This window comes from Myotis lucifugus, unplaced genomic scaffold (genome assembly GCF_000147115.1).
Source record: "Myotis lucifugus unplaced genomic scaffold, Myoluc2.0 scaffold_148, whole genome shotgun sequence".
Classification (NCBI taxonomy): Eukaryota; Metazoa; Chordata; class Mammalia; order Chiroptera; family Vespertilionidae; genus Myotis; species Myotis lucifugus.
This window is the reverse complement of record NW_005871196.1, coordinates 1,439,346-1,455,365: the sequence shown is the minus strand read 5'-3', so window position 1 is coordinate 1,455,365 and position 16,020 is coordinate 1,439,346. Positions and strand designations below refer to the sequence as shown.

The window sequence follows — 16,020 nt, the reverse complement described above, 5'->3', positions numbered from 1 at the left end:
CGTGTGGATACAGGAGCCCTGCTGGGTATGAGAGCTTGAGTTGGAGCTAGAAGTTGGGGTGGGGAGGGTGCAGACGTGATCTGTGCTTTTTAGACAACCCGGAAGTCCTGAGTCCTGTCCTGCCGCCCACTAACAGGTTAAATGGAACCACCACCCTAGCCCGACCTAGTTGAGGGACACATAGTAGAGGGCTTTCTGGACCAGCTGCAGTCCTGACCTAATTCTCTGCAAGAATCTCAGCAACCCCAGTAAGCCTCCCTCATTTCTCCCCCAGTCTGGCAACATTTGGTGCTGCGTAGAAAGAGCACTTAGCCCTGGCTGGCATGGCTCAGCGGTTAGTGGGTTTGATTCCGATCAAGGGCACGTACCTGGGTTACAGGTTCCCATCCCAGTTGGGGTGCGTGTGGGAGGCAACCAATTGATGTGGCTCTCTCACATTGATGTTTCTCTCTCTCTCTCTCTCTCTCTCTCTCTCTCTCTCTCTCTCTCTCTCTCCCCTCTCTGCCCCTCTCCCCTCCATTCCACTCTCTCTAAAATCAATGGAGCCCTAACCAGGTTGGCTCAGTGGATAGAGCATTGGCCTGCGGACTGAAAGGTCCCAGGTTCGATTCCGGTCAAGGGCATGTACCTTGGTTGTGGGCACATCCCCAGTAGGGGGTGTGCAGGAGGCAGCTGATCGATGTTTCTCTCTCATAGATGTTTCTAACTCTATCCCTCTCTGTAAAAAATCAATAAAATATATTTTAAAAAAATATTTTAAGATCAATGGAAAAACTATCCTCCACTAAGGATTAACAACAATAAAAGAGCCACTTAATCAGCAGTGCCTCCTGGGAGCCCCCACCAGCCCAGGGTCCCACGTATCTCTCCCAAGCCAGCACTGTGTCAGGTCCTTCTGCGACCAGTGGTTGAGCCCAACATATTCACATACTTGGATTCACATACTTGGATTCACATACTTGGATTCTGGTAACTGGGCGTGTTCGCACTCCTGTATTCAGCTGGCTATTTCGAAATCGCCCTCAGTATGAAATCATATAACCTGAGGACTTCCTGGATTTTCACCCCTCCAGGAAGTGGAGCGTGTTGAAGTTTGCTCTAAGTGCCTTATTAATAAGTAACTTCCACTGTTCCTGCCTCTCGCCCTGCCTGGCAGGAGGCCACCCAGACTCACCCTCATACATCTCCAGGATGTGAACCGAGTCTCCGATCTGCAGGGACAGCTCCACCTCTTGAGAGGCATTGTAGTTGTAGATTGCTGGAATGAGAAACAAAAGGGGAAATGGCATCAGTGGCTGTTAAAATGCAGGTCACAGTAGCACATTCTGTGGTCAGTGAACCACTTAGCAACAATGACCCTCTACTTAATGATTTCAGGTGAATCACCCAACGAAAAGCAGAGAACACCCTCCTGGACCCCCATTACTGTGTTTTATGGAGATCCCTCCACCCAATACTGGTTGGGTGCCTTGTGTGTACCATGTATTGGGTGAAAGACCATGGGCTGGGTGACAGAACACACAGACATGGTCCCTGGGATGGAGATTTTTAGTCTTCTAGGGGAAGAAAGAGATTACATATATTATTACAGAAATAACTACTTAATTAAAATTATAAGAGTTATGAAAGAAAAAAACAGGCTAAAATGAGAATACATGTGGCGTTTCGCTGGTCAGTCCCCTTGTTCATTAGACCACAGCCAGCCTATGACACCACTGAGCTGTGATCTCTAGGGCATGGGGAGATCCATCACCCAGCTTCCATGACAGCGATTGGTGGCCCAAGGACTACTTGTGAGTCCCATATACTCTCCAATAACAGACTGACACAGGGTGCAATGCGGGGGTGGCCAGCTTGCCCCAGTTCTAGGCACCCCGGGGAACTGGGTTGTCCCAGCACCTCCTCATCAAGGTGACCTCAGTCACCACAGTCCTTAGGGCTGGCAATGACTGGGCCAGACTGTGAAAACAGTCCACTAACTCTTATAACTCAGAAAGAAAACGACAACCCAATTTTTCAGACGGTAAAGCTCTGGGACATCTGACCAAGAATCATATATGATGGCTAATGAGCACATCAAACGATGCTCAACAGCATCAGTCTTCAGGGAAATGCAAATCAAAACCACAATGGGCTTCACCAGAATGGCTATAAGTTTTAAAGGCTGGTAATTGGCAAGAATGTGAAGACACTGAAACCCTCATGCATTGCTGGTAGAAATGTATGTTCAGGAAACTGTTTGGCAGTTTCTTAAAAAGTTAAACATAAGTTTGCAGCACAACCCAGTAATTCCTCTCCCAGTTATCTACAAAGAGAAACGAAAACATGCCTACACAGAAACTCTGTGTGAATATTCATAGCTGCCGTGGTGGGAAGAAAACCCCTCACAGATATGCCATCAAATTTCTGCAACCTGTGGATGTTACTGGTGTGGCAAAAACAATTGAATTAGTTAAGGATCTTGCGAGGAAGAGCTTTTTCTAGATTATCAGGGTGGGCCCTGGCTGCAATAACATGCCGGTGAAGAGAAAGAAGGCCATTGAAGATGGAGGCAGAGGTGGAAGGAATGGGACCTCAACAGAGGACGGCCACGACCACCAGAAGCTGGGAGAGACAGGAAGGAACCTGTAGAAGATCACAGCCTGCCAGCTCCTTGCTTTCAGACTTTGGTCTCCAGAGTGTGAGACAGTATGTTTTAAAACCACTATGCTGTACACCTGAAACCAACACAAAGTTATATGGATGGAGTCTTTAGGGTTTTCTATGTAAGTGACACTTTTTCTTCCTTCCCAATTTGGATGCTTTTATTTCTTTCTCTTGCCTGATTGCTCTAGGACTTCCAGCACTACTAGTATGTTGAATAAGAGTGCTGAGAGTTGACATCCTTGTCTTGTTCCTGATTTTAGAGGAGAAGCTTTCAATTTTTCATCGAGTATGATATTGGCTGAGAGGTTATCATATATGGCCTTTATTATGCTGAGGTACTTTCCTTCTACACCCATTTTATTGATTGTTTTAATAATAAATAGATGTTGTATCTTACCAAATACACTTTCTGAATCTATTGATAAGATCATATTATTTTTATCCATTGTTAATGTGTATTACATTGATTGATTTGCGTATGTTGAACCATCCTTGTGCCCCAGGAAAGAAACCTATTTGATCATGATATATTATTTTTTGGATGTACTGTTGTATTCCATTTGCTAGTATCCTGCTTAGGATTTTTGTATCTGTATTCATCAGAGATGCTGGTCTGTAGTTTTCTTTTTTTGTGCTATTCCTGCCAGGTTTTTGATATCAGGGTTATGCTGGCCTCATAAAATGTGTTAGGATATATTGCCTCTTCTTCAATTTTTTAGAAGAGTTTGAGGATAGGTCTCAAATCTTCTTTGAATGTTTGGTAGAATTCACAGGTGAAGCCATCTGGGCCTGGACCTTTTTGGGAGGTGAGGTGTTGATGGCTGTTTCAACTTCCTCATTGTTTATTTGTATTCTTAGATTTTCCAATTCTTCAGTCTAGAAAGGTTATATATTTCTAGGAACTTACCCATTTCTTCTAGGTTATTGAATTTGGTGGCATATAGTCTCTCATTATATTCTAGTGTGATCCTTTGTATATACATTTGTGATGTCTGTGGTAACTTCTCTTTCATTTTTTATTTTGTTTTTATGAGTCTTCTCTTTTTTTCCTTAGTGAGTCTAGCCAGGAGTTTGTCAGTTTTATTCATCTTTTCAAAGAATCAGCTCTTCATTGTATTAGAAAAACTAAACAAATACAAGTAAAGTTGCAGGATACAAAACCAATGTACAAAAATCCACTGTTTTCCTATATGCTAACAATGAACTTCAGAAGATGAAATGAAAAAAATTCATTTTGCAATTGCAATCAAAAGAATAAAATACCTAGAAATAAACTCAACAAAGGATGTGAAGGACCTATATACTGAAAACTACAAAGCATTAATAAAAGAGATTGAAAAGACACAGTGAAATGGAAAGATATTCTGTGTCCATAGATTGGATCAACATAGTTAAAATGGCCATATTACCCAAAGCAATATACAGATTTAATGCAATCCCCATAAAAATCTCTCAATGTTATTTTTGAAATAAATAGGACAAAAATCACCAAATTTGTATGGAATCGCAAAAGACCCTGAATAGCCAAAGAAATCCTGAGAAAAAACAAATGAAGCCAGAGGCATCACACTACCTGACTTCAAATTATTCTACAGAGCTAAGATAATCAAAACCACGTGGTACTGGCAGAAAAACAGACACATAGACCAATGGAGCATAACTGAGAGCCCTGAAATAAAACCACAGGTATATGGGCAAGTAATTTTTCACAAAGAGACTAAAAACACACAATGGAGTCAAGAAAGCCTCTTCAATAAATGGTGCTGGGAACATTAGAAAGCTACATGCAAAAGAATGAAACTAGATTACAGTTTGGCCCCATGTACAAAAATTAACTCAAAATGGATCAAAGACCTAAACATAAGATCTGAAACGATAAATCACATAAAAGAAAACATAGGTACTAAACTTATGAATGTTGGTCATAGAGAACATTTTATGAGTTTGACCCCAAAGGCAAGGGAAGTAAAGGCAAAAATAAATAAATGAATGGGACTATATCAAACTGAAAAGCTTCTGCACAGCAAAAGAAACTGACAACAAAATAAAAAAGCAATCAACCGAATGGGAGATGATATTTGCAAATATTAGTTCCAACGAGGGGTTAATATCCAAAATATATAAAAAACTCACACAACTCAACATCAAACAAACAATACAATAAAAAATGGACAGAGGACCTGAGCAGACATACAAACAGCCAACAGATGTATGAAAAGATGTTCAACTTCACTAGCTAGCAGGAAAATGCAAATCAAAACTACACCTCACACCTGTTAGATGGCAACAAGAGAGGTAATAACAAGTGTTGAAGAGGTTGTGGAGGAAAGGAACCCTCATTCACTTCCGGTGGGAGTGTAAACTGGTACAGCTACTATGGAAAATAGTATGGTGGTTCCTCAAAAACTTCAGAATAGAGTTACTATGCAACCAGCAATCCCTCTTCTGGGTATCTACCCCCAAAACTCAGAAACATTTATTCACAAAGATATATGCATCCCTATGTTTACTGCAACATTATTCACGATGGCCAAGACATGGAGATAACCAAAGTGTCCTTCAAAAGAGGACTGGATAAAGATGTATATGGATACATATATAAATACTATGGACTATTACTCAGCTGTAAGAAAGATGAAATACTGCCATTTGTGACAACATGGATAGAACTTGAGAATCTCATGCTAAGCAAAATAAGTCAGTCAGAAGAAGCTCAGAACCATATGATTTCACTCATATGTGAGATATAAAACTGAAACTCATAGACACAGACAACAGTATGGTGGTTACAAGAGGGAAGGGAGTGGTGGAGTAGAAAAGGGTAAAGGGGGCCAAATATATGTTGACGGAAGGTGATTTGACTTTGGGTGGTGGGCACACAATGCAATATACAGATCCTGTATCATAGAAATGTACACTTAAAAGATATACAATCCTATTAACCAATGTTAACCCCAACAAATTTAATAAAAAGGTAATATAGAAAGTAAACTATAATTGAAAAATTAAAAAAATAAATAAATAGGTTGAACTGGGAAGTCATGGTTCAATTCCAGGTCAGTGTCAGGGCACATGCCTGAGTTGCGGGCTCGCCAATCAATGATTCTCTCTCATCATTGCTGTTTCTATATCTACCTCTCCCTTCCTCTCTGAAATCAATAACAATATATTTAAAGAATAAATAAAGCCACCTAGTTTGTAAACCTTTGCTATGACAGTCAATATAGCAGCATTATTCACAATAGCCCAAAACTGGAAACAATTCACCAACTGATGGATGAATGGATAAATAAATATGGCACATCCATACAACTGAATATTACTCAGCAATAAAAAGGAACAAAATAGAAACACGTTACAACACGATGAGCTTCCAAATCCTTATGCTAAATGAAAGCCATATGAAAGGCATATTTTAGGTTCCCATCTGTTTGCAATGTCCAGAATCGGCAAACCTATCAGAGACAGTAGAGCAGGTTATTGGTTGCCTGGGGCTGGGGTGGGAATGATGATTGAGCTCTAAAGGGAGCTGAACGCTGGACTGTGGTGATGGCTACTCAACCTGTGAATTTATTAGAATTCATTGAATTGCATATTTCAAATGGGTGATTTTATAGAACGTAATGAGACCTCAAAAAAGCTGTTTGTTTTTTAAGTAGAATTAAGTCTTATCCTCACTCTTGTTGAATGATCTGCATCCTCCCAGGGAATAATAATCAACTGAGAGGTTCAGTTCTAACTATTTACCCAAAGATCCAAGGAACCTACCATATCCCCATCTTGCAGCTCTGGAGAGCACAGGAGGGAGTCACTGATCCATCTGCCAGACGCCAGGAAGGTGATTAAAAAGGGCTACTTGGGGCAAGATGCTTACCCTGCTGAGCTCAGTTTCCACATTAGGTAATGTAGCACATGGCACCCACTCCATTGTCTCTGTCATGCCAATTGTGGGCACATCATGCATCTGCAGCCTGCCACAGGCTTTTCCTTCCATCACAGTCCCATCACAGTCACTCTGTCGGTGGGTGAGCAGGAGGACACCCCCCCCAAACACACACACATCCATTTAAAGCGGCCTCTTTTTTTAAGGGAATCCCCCAAGTAGTGTTCTGTCGTCTTTGGCACAGAAGCTGGACAAATTATGTGAGAATTTATTTACTATTGAACTTTTGGACTAGACTGTGAATCAGAATAAGGAAGAGCTGATGACGTGGGTTAGGAGAACCTGCACAGATTTCAGAAGTGGGAGTTAGTTCCCCTCCCCAGGTCCTTCATGGGCCACCAGGCCACAGCTGCTGTTCCACTGAGGTTCAACTCCTTCACCTGACTGCTTGTTGGCTCAAATGTGTTGCTCGCTGCATATATGGCTGGTTTTGTACAGAAACTGTAGCTCTCATATCCTTGTCTCCCCTTAGCGCCCATTCACTGCCTTCCACTGAGCTGGCTCCTTCCACCACCCTCTCTCGGCCAGAAACAGGAAGGAGCGAGGCTGCAGTGTCAATGTGCTGTGTAACGGCCACGTGTCACCTCTTCCTCATTAATAGTCATCAGGGAAGTTAGCAGAAGTGGTCACAGGAAGCACAGAGCACTGGCAGCTCCAGGCACAAGCACCGTCCACGGACTGTTGTATGCGTGTGTACACACACACTCCACAGACCACAGACCATAGACCAATAAGTTTCATTAAGTCCTACATCCTAAACCTGATAATCAAAATGTTCCAAAAATCACCCCAGCCTTAACTGTCTACCTTTGCATCCATTATCTGCCCAACACTTCCCTCTGCTCCAGTCACCTCTTATTCTTTCCTCAATTCTGTGCCAGCCCACGACTTACCCTGCCTGAAAACAACAGCATATCTTTTTCTTCATAAGTCCAAAGCCCACATTCACAACTCAGTTCCACAGGGGACCACTGACTCCCTACTGGCCTGCACGCATCTTTTTTTCTCTGAAGTCCCATAGAAGCTTTTCCTTCCAACACAGTTCGGGTTTTTAATCACAGATCATTTTGTGTTATCATCTGCCACCAATCAGAAGGGAAACTCCTCATGAATGAGGGGTTTTACACATGACTTTTTCACATCCCATGGCACTGGATTAGACACAGAGAAGATGCTCAAGATCTAAGCTATGTCTGCTTGCCGCAGAAGCAGCAGCTGTGGTTCCCCACCTCTCAGTAAAGGGATCAAAATCTCCTCTCCCACCATGTTTTGCTTATTACACAGAGAGAATCTGTCTTTCCAACTTCAGCTTCTGAAGAGATTCCCACGGGAAGCACACATCCCTTCAACAGTGCCTTTCAGTGCAGTGGAAAGTTTAGAGCAGCGGTCGCCAACCGGTGGTCTGAAAGGTTGGCGACCGCTGGTTTAGAGGATGTGCATCCTATCTGTTTCACATCCGTGGGCAACAGTACCAACAAGACTTCCAGTCAGTTACAGCTGCCATATATTCATCCCCGCTATGCCCTTTAGAACCATCCCCTCCCTGGACCCCTCCTTATGACACCTCATTTCCACTGTATTTCGTGGGTTCCCTTCCGTATATAACATAGTAACTGTCTGGAGTGAATGCCACACACCACATTATTTATGAGGAAACGGAGACTCAGAGGGGTAAGCACCTTACCCCACGTACCCCAGCTTTACAAGCAGCAAGGCTGTCACCAAGGCTGGTCCTGTGATGACCCACTCATCACACAGGTGGGTCTGGAATGGTGAAGGCATGCCCTGGAATAGCCTGGAAACAAAGCAAAGACCCAGACAGATTCTGGTGCTATTTCAGGAACAGGCGTCAACCAATGCACTCAGTGGGAATCACGTGCCCCCCTCCCCCCCCCCCCCGAATGTACGCAACTGTTATAGAGAAAGGGAAACAAAGGAAACCCTGAAGCCCCACAAGACAGAACTGAAGATCACGTCTACCACTCACACATGCATGACCTTGGATGAGCCCCTCAGCCTGGACCTCAGTTTCCCATCTGTAATCTAGGCATTGGACCAGTGGACTCTAAGGATCCCTGCAGCTCCGACATCCTCTGATTCATGAGGTGACAATAAGAGGCAAGAGAAACAAGTTACGTCGTTTTTGAACTCGCAGGCACCACCACAATCTTGTGTTTTGTCTGAGGAAATTAAACACGAGCGGGGAGTTGCTGTCATATCCGTGCCGGCTGTAATATGCAAGGTTGGGAAAGGCGCATTGTTGGAATTCCTCCCTAAGCAGCTTACTGTTTATATTCCGAAAGTGTAATTTTGCAGAGCCAAGAAGACAAGACAGTATGTCTACAAATGTAAAAGCGTTTGCATTTTACCAAATCTTTGATTTGGCCTTTTCTTTTAAACCAGGCTTTTAGGAGAGAGGAAAAAAGAAATTTGAGGTTTTAAAATTTTGAACCAAAATTCAACAGAATAGATTTATAGGCCCCCAAAGGAGGATCAGATTTGATGATGAAAAGTCTGTGGGTTGCTGGTATTTAATATCCCTAATAAATTAGGTCCTTTCATGAATCTTCAAATTACAACCCTTTGAAAGAATAGCTAAAACATGACATGTTCTATTAGTCTTCCAGTATACTCTATAAAAGAAAGATTAAGCGAACAGAACGAGGCCCTGATATGAGTTGTATGCTATTCAGAAAATTAAAAGGATCACCCGGCTTCATCCTTTTCATTAGTATTGGAATCTGCCTATGCTCAGACACTGGAACTATAAAACTTAAAAGGGCACATCTCATCTTTCATGCAATGCCTGGATCTCATGCAATGTCTTCCTAGAAGGACAAGCAGACTTTTTTTTCTGGTCTTTAATCCCTTTCAACAGCAGGTCTGACCCCAAGAAGTGAAAATCTAAGGTTTATGCTGGTTGTTTCAATTAGTTTCCAAATGAGTCTTTTTAGGGTGAGATGACCATCATGCTGTGTCTCCACTCAGAACCTTCTGGCCTGGGGCTATCAGATCAGACTTCAGCTTATAATTCTCACCACGGTGCTCCACAAAAGCATGTTCACACAGGATTCTTCATTTCCTAATCCAGACCCTTTAGGAGATTAGAGGATTTAATGACCACTTTATCAGTTATTCTTTAGAGCAGCGACTTTCAACCTTTTTTATCTCATTGCACATATAAATGAATGACTAAAATTCTACAACACACCAAAACATATTTTTGCCAACCTGACAAAAAAAATAGGTATAATTTTAATTGATATACCAAAAAAGTAATAATTACCTACCCCTTTTGCTCCAAAGTGACTTTTTAAAAAATCAGGTGACTATACTTGTATATAAGATTTCTAGCACCAATAACCAATCAGCTGCAACCTTACGGTGCAACATGACCAATATCATGCAACTCTATTATATGACATACTAGAGACCCAGTGCACGAAATTTGTGCACTCAGGGGTGGGGGGTCCCCCAGCCTGGACTGTGCCCTCTCACAGTGCGGGAGCCCTGTGATCAATTGCCTCAAAGAGGTATGATCAATTGCCTCAAAGAGGTAGGGCCCGCCCACCCATCTGGGGCTCCTGGATGGATTGCCCCAAATAGGCAGGCCGGAGCCGGGGGTCCCGCCTCCACGCTGTGCGGAGCTGCAGGACCCCCAGACCTCGCCACACGGAGCCATGGGCCCCACCTCTGCACCACGCACGCACGCAGCGTCAAGCCCCCCGCCCACCCGCGCTGCACACAGCCCCGCCCACCCACAGGCACCCGCTGCGCATGCAGCCTCCTGGTGATTGCTCGTTGCAGTGTGAGGGCATCACAGCATGAGGGTGTGACAACCACATAGGCTTTTATTAATAGGATATTTGTGGTTAAAGACAGGGCATTCACACTAAATGGCTATTGTTGTGTTGGTTGTTGTCATTTTTTTAATCTGACAATCTAAGAGAAAAGAGGTCAGTGGCCCTGACTAAATAGTCAAGTATTGCATGTTTTAAAAATTCTTGGGCCTGGCCAGCATGGCTCAGTGGATGAGCATCGACCTATGAACCAGGAGGTCACGGTTCAATTTCTGATCAGGGCACATGTCCAGGTTGCCGGCTTGATCCCCAGTAGGGGGCATGCAGGAAGCAGCCAATCAATGAATCTCTCTCATCACTGATGTTTCTAGCTCTCTCTCCCTCTCCCTTCCTCTCTAAAATAAATAAATATATATATTTAAAAATAAAATAAAAATTCTTGGGGCACACCAGTTGAAAATTGCTGCTTTAGAAATCTCTATTTTAAGGATTATATCTATTTGTGGATGGAACTCATATGTATCTTTAACTGGAGAGATGATTTCAAAGACATAAACTCAACTACAGTTTACTTATTTCATTACTGGTACCAAGTGATTACTATAAGCCATATCATTTGAATTAATATTCAATTAAACTGACATGAAATATTTCAAGGAGACAGGCCGAAACAAGGCAATTGAAGATTATAATTATAGAACAAAATGTCTATGTTCTACAAACATGGACAGCTTTTTCCCACAATTTCCCCAATCTAAATAATGGCGGCAACAGTAAATTCTTCACATGGTTTTGTGAAGCCAAAGAGGAGAAGGTACACAGAGCACCCAGGACGATGACTAACACCCGGTAGACACTGAGTCAATGCCTGTCACCTTCCTTTTTCCCCTTCCCCTTTCTCACCCAACTTCCCTCTTGAGTATGTGACACCCACACCCACACCCACAAAGATTGACACCACCCCCTTCCCACTAAGCCAATGAAAACTGGGAACCAGGAAGGTAACAGAATAAACTAGTTTTAAGAGTTCTTCAAAGGTAAAGGTTGTTGAACAATGAAATGCAGGTCCACAAGGACAGCCGGGCCATGTGACTGCAGACACCTAAGTGCAAAGCTGCCCTCAGAAGCAGCGTGGGAATCAGGGAACATTTCCCTATTTTAAGCATCTTCTTCCTGCCCCTAACAAGCATGCGGCAGTGATGCAGCCGTGGTACCAGCTGTCACTCAGAGTCCTAGCGGGGCCTGAGCCATGCACTCACTACAGCACCCTCAATCCGGACAGAACATTCAAGGTGCACGTTCTAGTGTTATTCATGCCTAAAGTTCTATTTGCTTCTATTCTTTTCAACTGATCTCTTTCTTGTTAAGAAAAAATAAGAGAAAAAAATCTGAGGGCAAGGAAGGCAGGGTTTTAATGATGACATAAAAAAATAAATTTATTCATTAACAAGCTCAGAACACCTTCCCCAATCATGTAAGAAATGATTATCAGGTTCTTCTTGGTGTATATTCTTTTTTTTTTGTTTTTTTTTTTGTTTTGTTTCCTGGGGAGACCAGGTCTCTCCTTTTATTTATTTATTTATTTATTTATTTATTTATTTATTTATTTATTTTGATTCCTGATATTAGGTCATTTTTTTTAATTGCTTAAAGTATTACAAAGAGTATTACATGGTGTATATTCTTATTGAATAAAAATTAAACAGATCTAAGATAAAACTGGTCACAACTAAGATTGTGTCAAGTTTACTGAGTCTAACTTACATTCAGAACTTGTGGTGAAGAGCAGGGAATCTGACAACAGGCCAAGGTTACTGTGAAACCAGGACAAACAGTTTGAAATGACAGTGAAGTGTCAGTAACTCTTTTCTTCTGTACATTCATGAATTTGAGACAAGACACCATTCACTGAGAAAGGGAATGATCCCCAACCAGGACGAAAAAGCCATCAATTTAAAATCATCAGCCTGGGAGAAACCAAGATGGCGGCGTAGGTAAACACCGGAAATTGCTGCCTCGAACAACCACTTCAAAAATACAACTAAAAGACAAAACGGACAGCATCCAGAACCACAGGAAGGCTGGCTGAGTGGAAATTCTACAACTAGAAGGAAAGAGAAAAGCACACTGAGACTCAGAGGAGGTGCGGAAGTTAAGTGCAGAGGTACGGAGGCGCGAGTAGAAAGGGCTGGCAACTGAGGACAGGGTTGTCTTTTTCAATCCGGAGGGAGACACAAGCTCCTGACTGCTCTGAACTCCAGTTCCGGGCCAGTCTCTGGGGACCCAGACTCATATGGGGAGAAACTGGACTGTCTGGCAGCAGGCGGAACTCGAGAGCGGCTTTCTCTCAGAGGTGCTTAAAGCGATTATCACAGGACACTGAGACTCGGGGCCTCTTAGGGCAGGGCTGAGGATCAGCCTTAGCTGTCTGCTCCGCCCTGTTGATTCCCTGAGATCCCACCCCACCCAAGCTGTGCCCAGAGGCTTTTGCATAACAATGGCCTGGCCCTTTGCAATCTAAAATTACCTAACAAACTGCAGCTGGGTCAGAGAGACCCAGAACAACCAAAAGAAGCCCCAAGGCCCCACAGCAGCTTGCACTGCTTCACAGCTGGGCCTCATCTGGGCAGCTCCAAACACCAAACAAAGAAGAGGAATCTGCAGATCTCTCCATAGCTCCTGCTGGGTAGCCTCAGGCAGAGGCTAAATTAGCACCTCCTTAGAGATCCAAGAGCCCATGTACCCAGTGGTCAGAGCGGGACCATCCAGATTACAAATCCATAAGGGACATACTCAGGGGGCAGACTCAGTGAGCACCAAAGCCCCACTGAAGCAAGTCTTGCCCCATAAGGGTGTCTCCAGCACAGAAGTTCTCCCACCGTAGACACAGCTGATTCTCACAGCCAATTGGCCTGGAGGTCAATTCCTCCCAGTGATACCTACAACAATCAAGGCTTAACTACAACAAGACTGTGCACACAGCCCAGAAAGGGGTACACCAAGAGTGACCACCTCAGGTAATTGGGGAGGCTGAGCCACTGGGCCCTATAGGACACCTAGCACAGAAAGCCACTCTATCAACACAGGGAAGCATAAAAAATGGGGAGACAAAGAAACAGGTCACAAATGACAGAAATGGAGGAAAGCAAACTACTGGATATAGAGTTCAAAACCACACTTTTAAGGTTTTTCAAGAATTTTCTAGAAACCGCCGATAAATTTAGTGAGATCCTCCATAAATCTAGTGAGACCCTCGAGGATATGAAAAAGGACCAACTAGAAATTAAGCATACCCAGACTGAAATAAAGAATATTATACAGAGATCCAACAGCAGACTAGAAGATCGCAAGAATCACGTCAAAGATTTGAAATACAAAGAAGCAAAAAACACCCAACTGGAAAAACAAAAAGAAAAAAGAATCCAAAAATATGAAGATAGCGTAAGGAGTCTCTGGGACAACTTCAAGCGTACCAATATCCGAATTATGGGGGTGCCAGAAGAAGAGAGAGAGCAAAATATTGAAAACCTATTTGAAAAAATAATGACAGAAAACTTCCCTTACCTGGTGAAAGAAATAGACTTACAAGTCCAGGAAGCGCAGAGAACCCCAAACAGAAGGAATCCAAAAAGGACCACACCAAGACACATCATAATTAAAATGCCAAGAGCAAAAGACAAAGAGAGAATCTTAAAAGCAGCAAGAGAAAAACAATTAGTTCACACAGATTGTCAAACTGCAGCGGGAAGGCTGGGGAGGGTTGGGGGGCAGGAGGGAGCGGGGTAAGAGATCAACCGAAGGACTTGTATGCATGCATATGAGCATAACAAATGGACATAAGACACTGGGGGGTAGGGGAAGCCGGGGTATTGTCAAGGGTGGGGAACAAAAAGGACACATATGTAATACCCTTTGTAATGCTTTAAGCAATAAAAATAAAATAAAATAAAATAAAAAAAGAAAAAGAAAAACAATTAGTTACCTACAAGGGAGTACCCATACGACTGTCAGCTGATTTCTCAATAGAAACTATGCAGGCCAGAAGGGAGTGGCAAGAAATATTCAAAGTGATGAATACCAAGAACCTACAACCAAGATTACTTTATCCAGCAAAGCTATCATTCAGAATTGAAGGTCAGATAAAGAGCTTCACAGATAAGAAAAAGCTAAAGGAGTTCATCACCACCAAACCAGTATTATAGGAAATGCTGAAAGGTATCCTTTAAGAAGAGGAAGAAGAAGAAAAAGGTAAAGATAAAAATTATGAACAACAAATACATATCTACCAACAAGTGAATCTAAAAATCAAGTGAATAAATAATCTGATGAACAGAATAAACAAGTGAATATAATAGAATCAGGGGCATAGAAAAGGAGTGGACTGACAATTCTCGGGGGGAAAGGGGTGTTGGGGGGTGCGGGAAGAGACTGGGAAAAAAATTGTACACCTATGGACAAGGACAGTGTGTGGGGGGGTAAGGGCAGAGGGTGGGGTAGGAACCGGGTGGAGGGGAGCTAAGGGGGGGGGGGAAAGAGGAACAACTGTAATAATCTGAACAATGAAGATTTAATTTAAGATTTAATTTAAAAAATAAGTAAAAATAAATAAATAAATAAATAAATGCATAAATAAATAAAATCATCAGCCTGAAAATGCAAATATAACAGCAGCAGCTTCGGAAGTGGGCTTACATCTCAGCAGGGCCAGTCCCTGGACAAGCTGGGCCGCACACCCTTACGCCTCCAATCATGTTCAGGAGGGTCTTAGAGCTGCACCCCAGCTTCTTCAGTTTTAAATACGCCAGAGTCACCGCCGCTGACTGAGAGCACAGTGAGAAAACAGAATGTCTGTGTGGCCAGGAGGGAAGGGGGAATGAGAGGAGCAAACAGCTGAGGAGAAAGCCAGGAACTGAGGAGACCTGGGAAATCACTGCGTTAGATCTCCTTGTTTCATAAATGAGGAAATGGAAACCCACCTCTACATAACCCACAATTATTCAAAATCAATGTAACCTACCACAGAAGCTGAAAAATAATATAATCACCTGTATAGATGCAAAAAGGCATTTGATCATCTGATATCCACTCGTAATAAAAAAAACTGTCAGCAAATTAGGAATATCTTCAACCCGTTAAGAAGCATACATGACACAGCCACTGCTGACATTATACCAAATCGTCAAATATTCATGTGCTTCCTTAATACCAAGAACAAGGCAAGGATGTGTGCTGTCATCACTTCTATTCCATATTTTAATGGCGGTTCTAGCTAGTGCAATAGGCAAGAAAAAGAGATTAAACTCTTACTCATCGGAATGGATGGCATAAAGCTGTGCCAAATGACATGATCATCTGTATAGAAAATCTTAAGGCATTTTACTAGTGAGTTACTAGAACTAATGAGGGAGTTTAAGGAGGTTTTAGGGCCCAATTTGTCAATATAGAAAAATCCATTTTTCAATCATTGGTAACACAAATGCTTTTGGTACCATAAAACAACATTGATTAGTCTCACAAAACTTTCTTTAAAAAAAAATTAAGAAACCTTTAAAACTGAAAGACTTAAATGTATACATTCTAGATCCAATTGCTCTTTTCACCTATGAAAAAGCTAAGACCAGATGAAGTGGC

At 42.5% G+C, this 16,020-nt stretch overlaps 1 protein-coding gene across 4 annotated transcripts in view; it reads right to left on the bottom strand.

The window, feature by feature from the left end:
- The window catches only part of DOCK5 (dedicator of cytokinesis 5), a 155,927-nt gene extending 140,456 nt beyond the window's left edge, over positions 1-15,471 (bottom strand). For 2 of the 4 annotated variants that reach the window (XM_023759110.1, XM_023759112.1), the window contains exons 1-2: positions 15,435-15,471; positions 1,175-1,258 (exon numbers count right to left, since the gene is read on the bottom strand). In XM_023759110.1, coding sequence (XP_023614878.1) covers positions 1,175-1,258; positions 15,435-15,456 — 106 coding nt within the window. In that variant the 5' untranslated portion in view covers positions 15,457-15,471. Of the gene's footprint in view, positions 1-959; positions 1,113-1,174; positions 1,259-8,576; positions 8,596-15,434 lie in introns of those variants that run through there. The other 2 variants (XM_023759111.1, XM_023759113.1) reach the window with 2 other exon arrangements.
- Between the last annotated feature and the right edge of the window lie 549 nt (positions 15,472-16,020).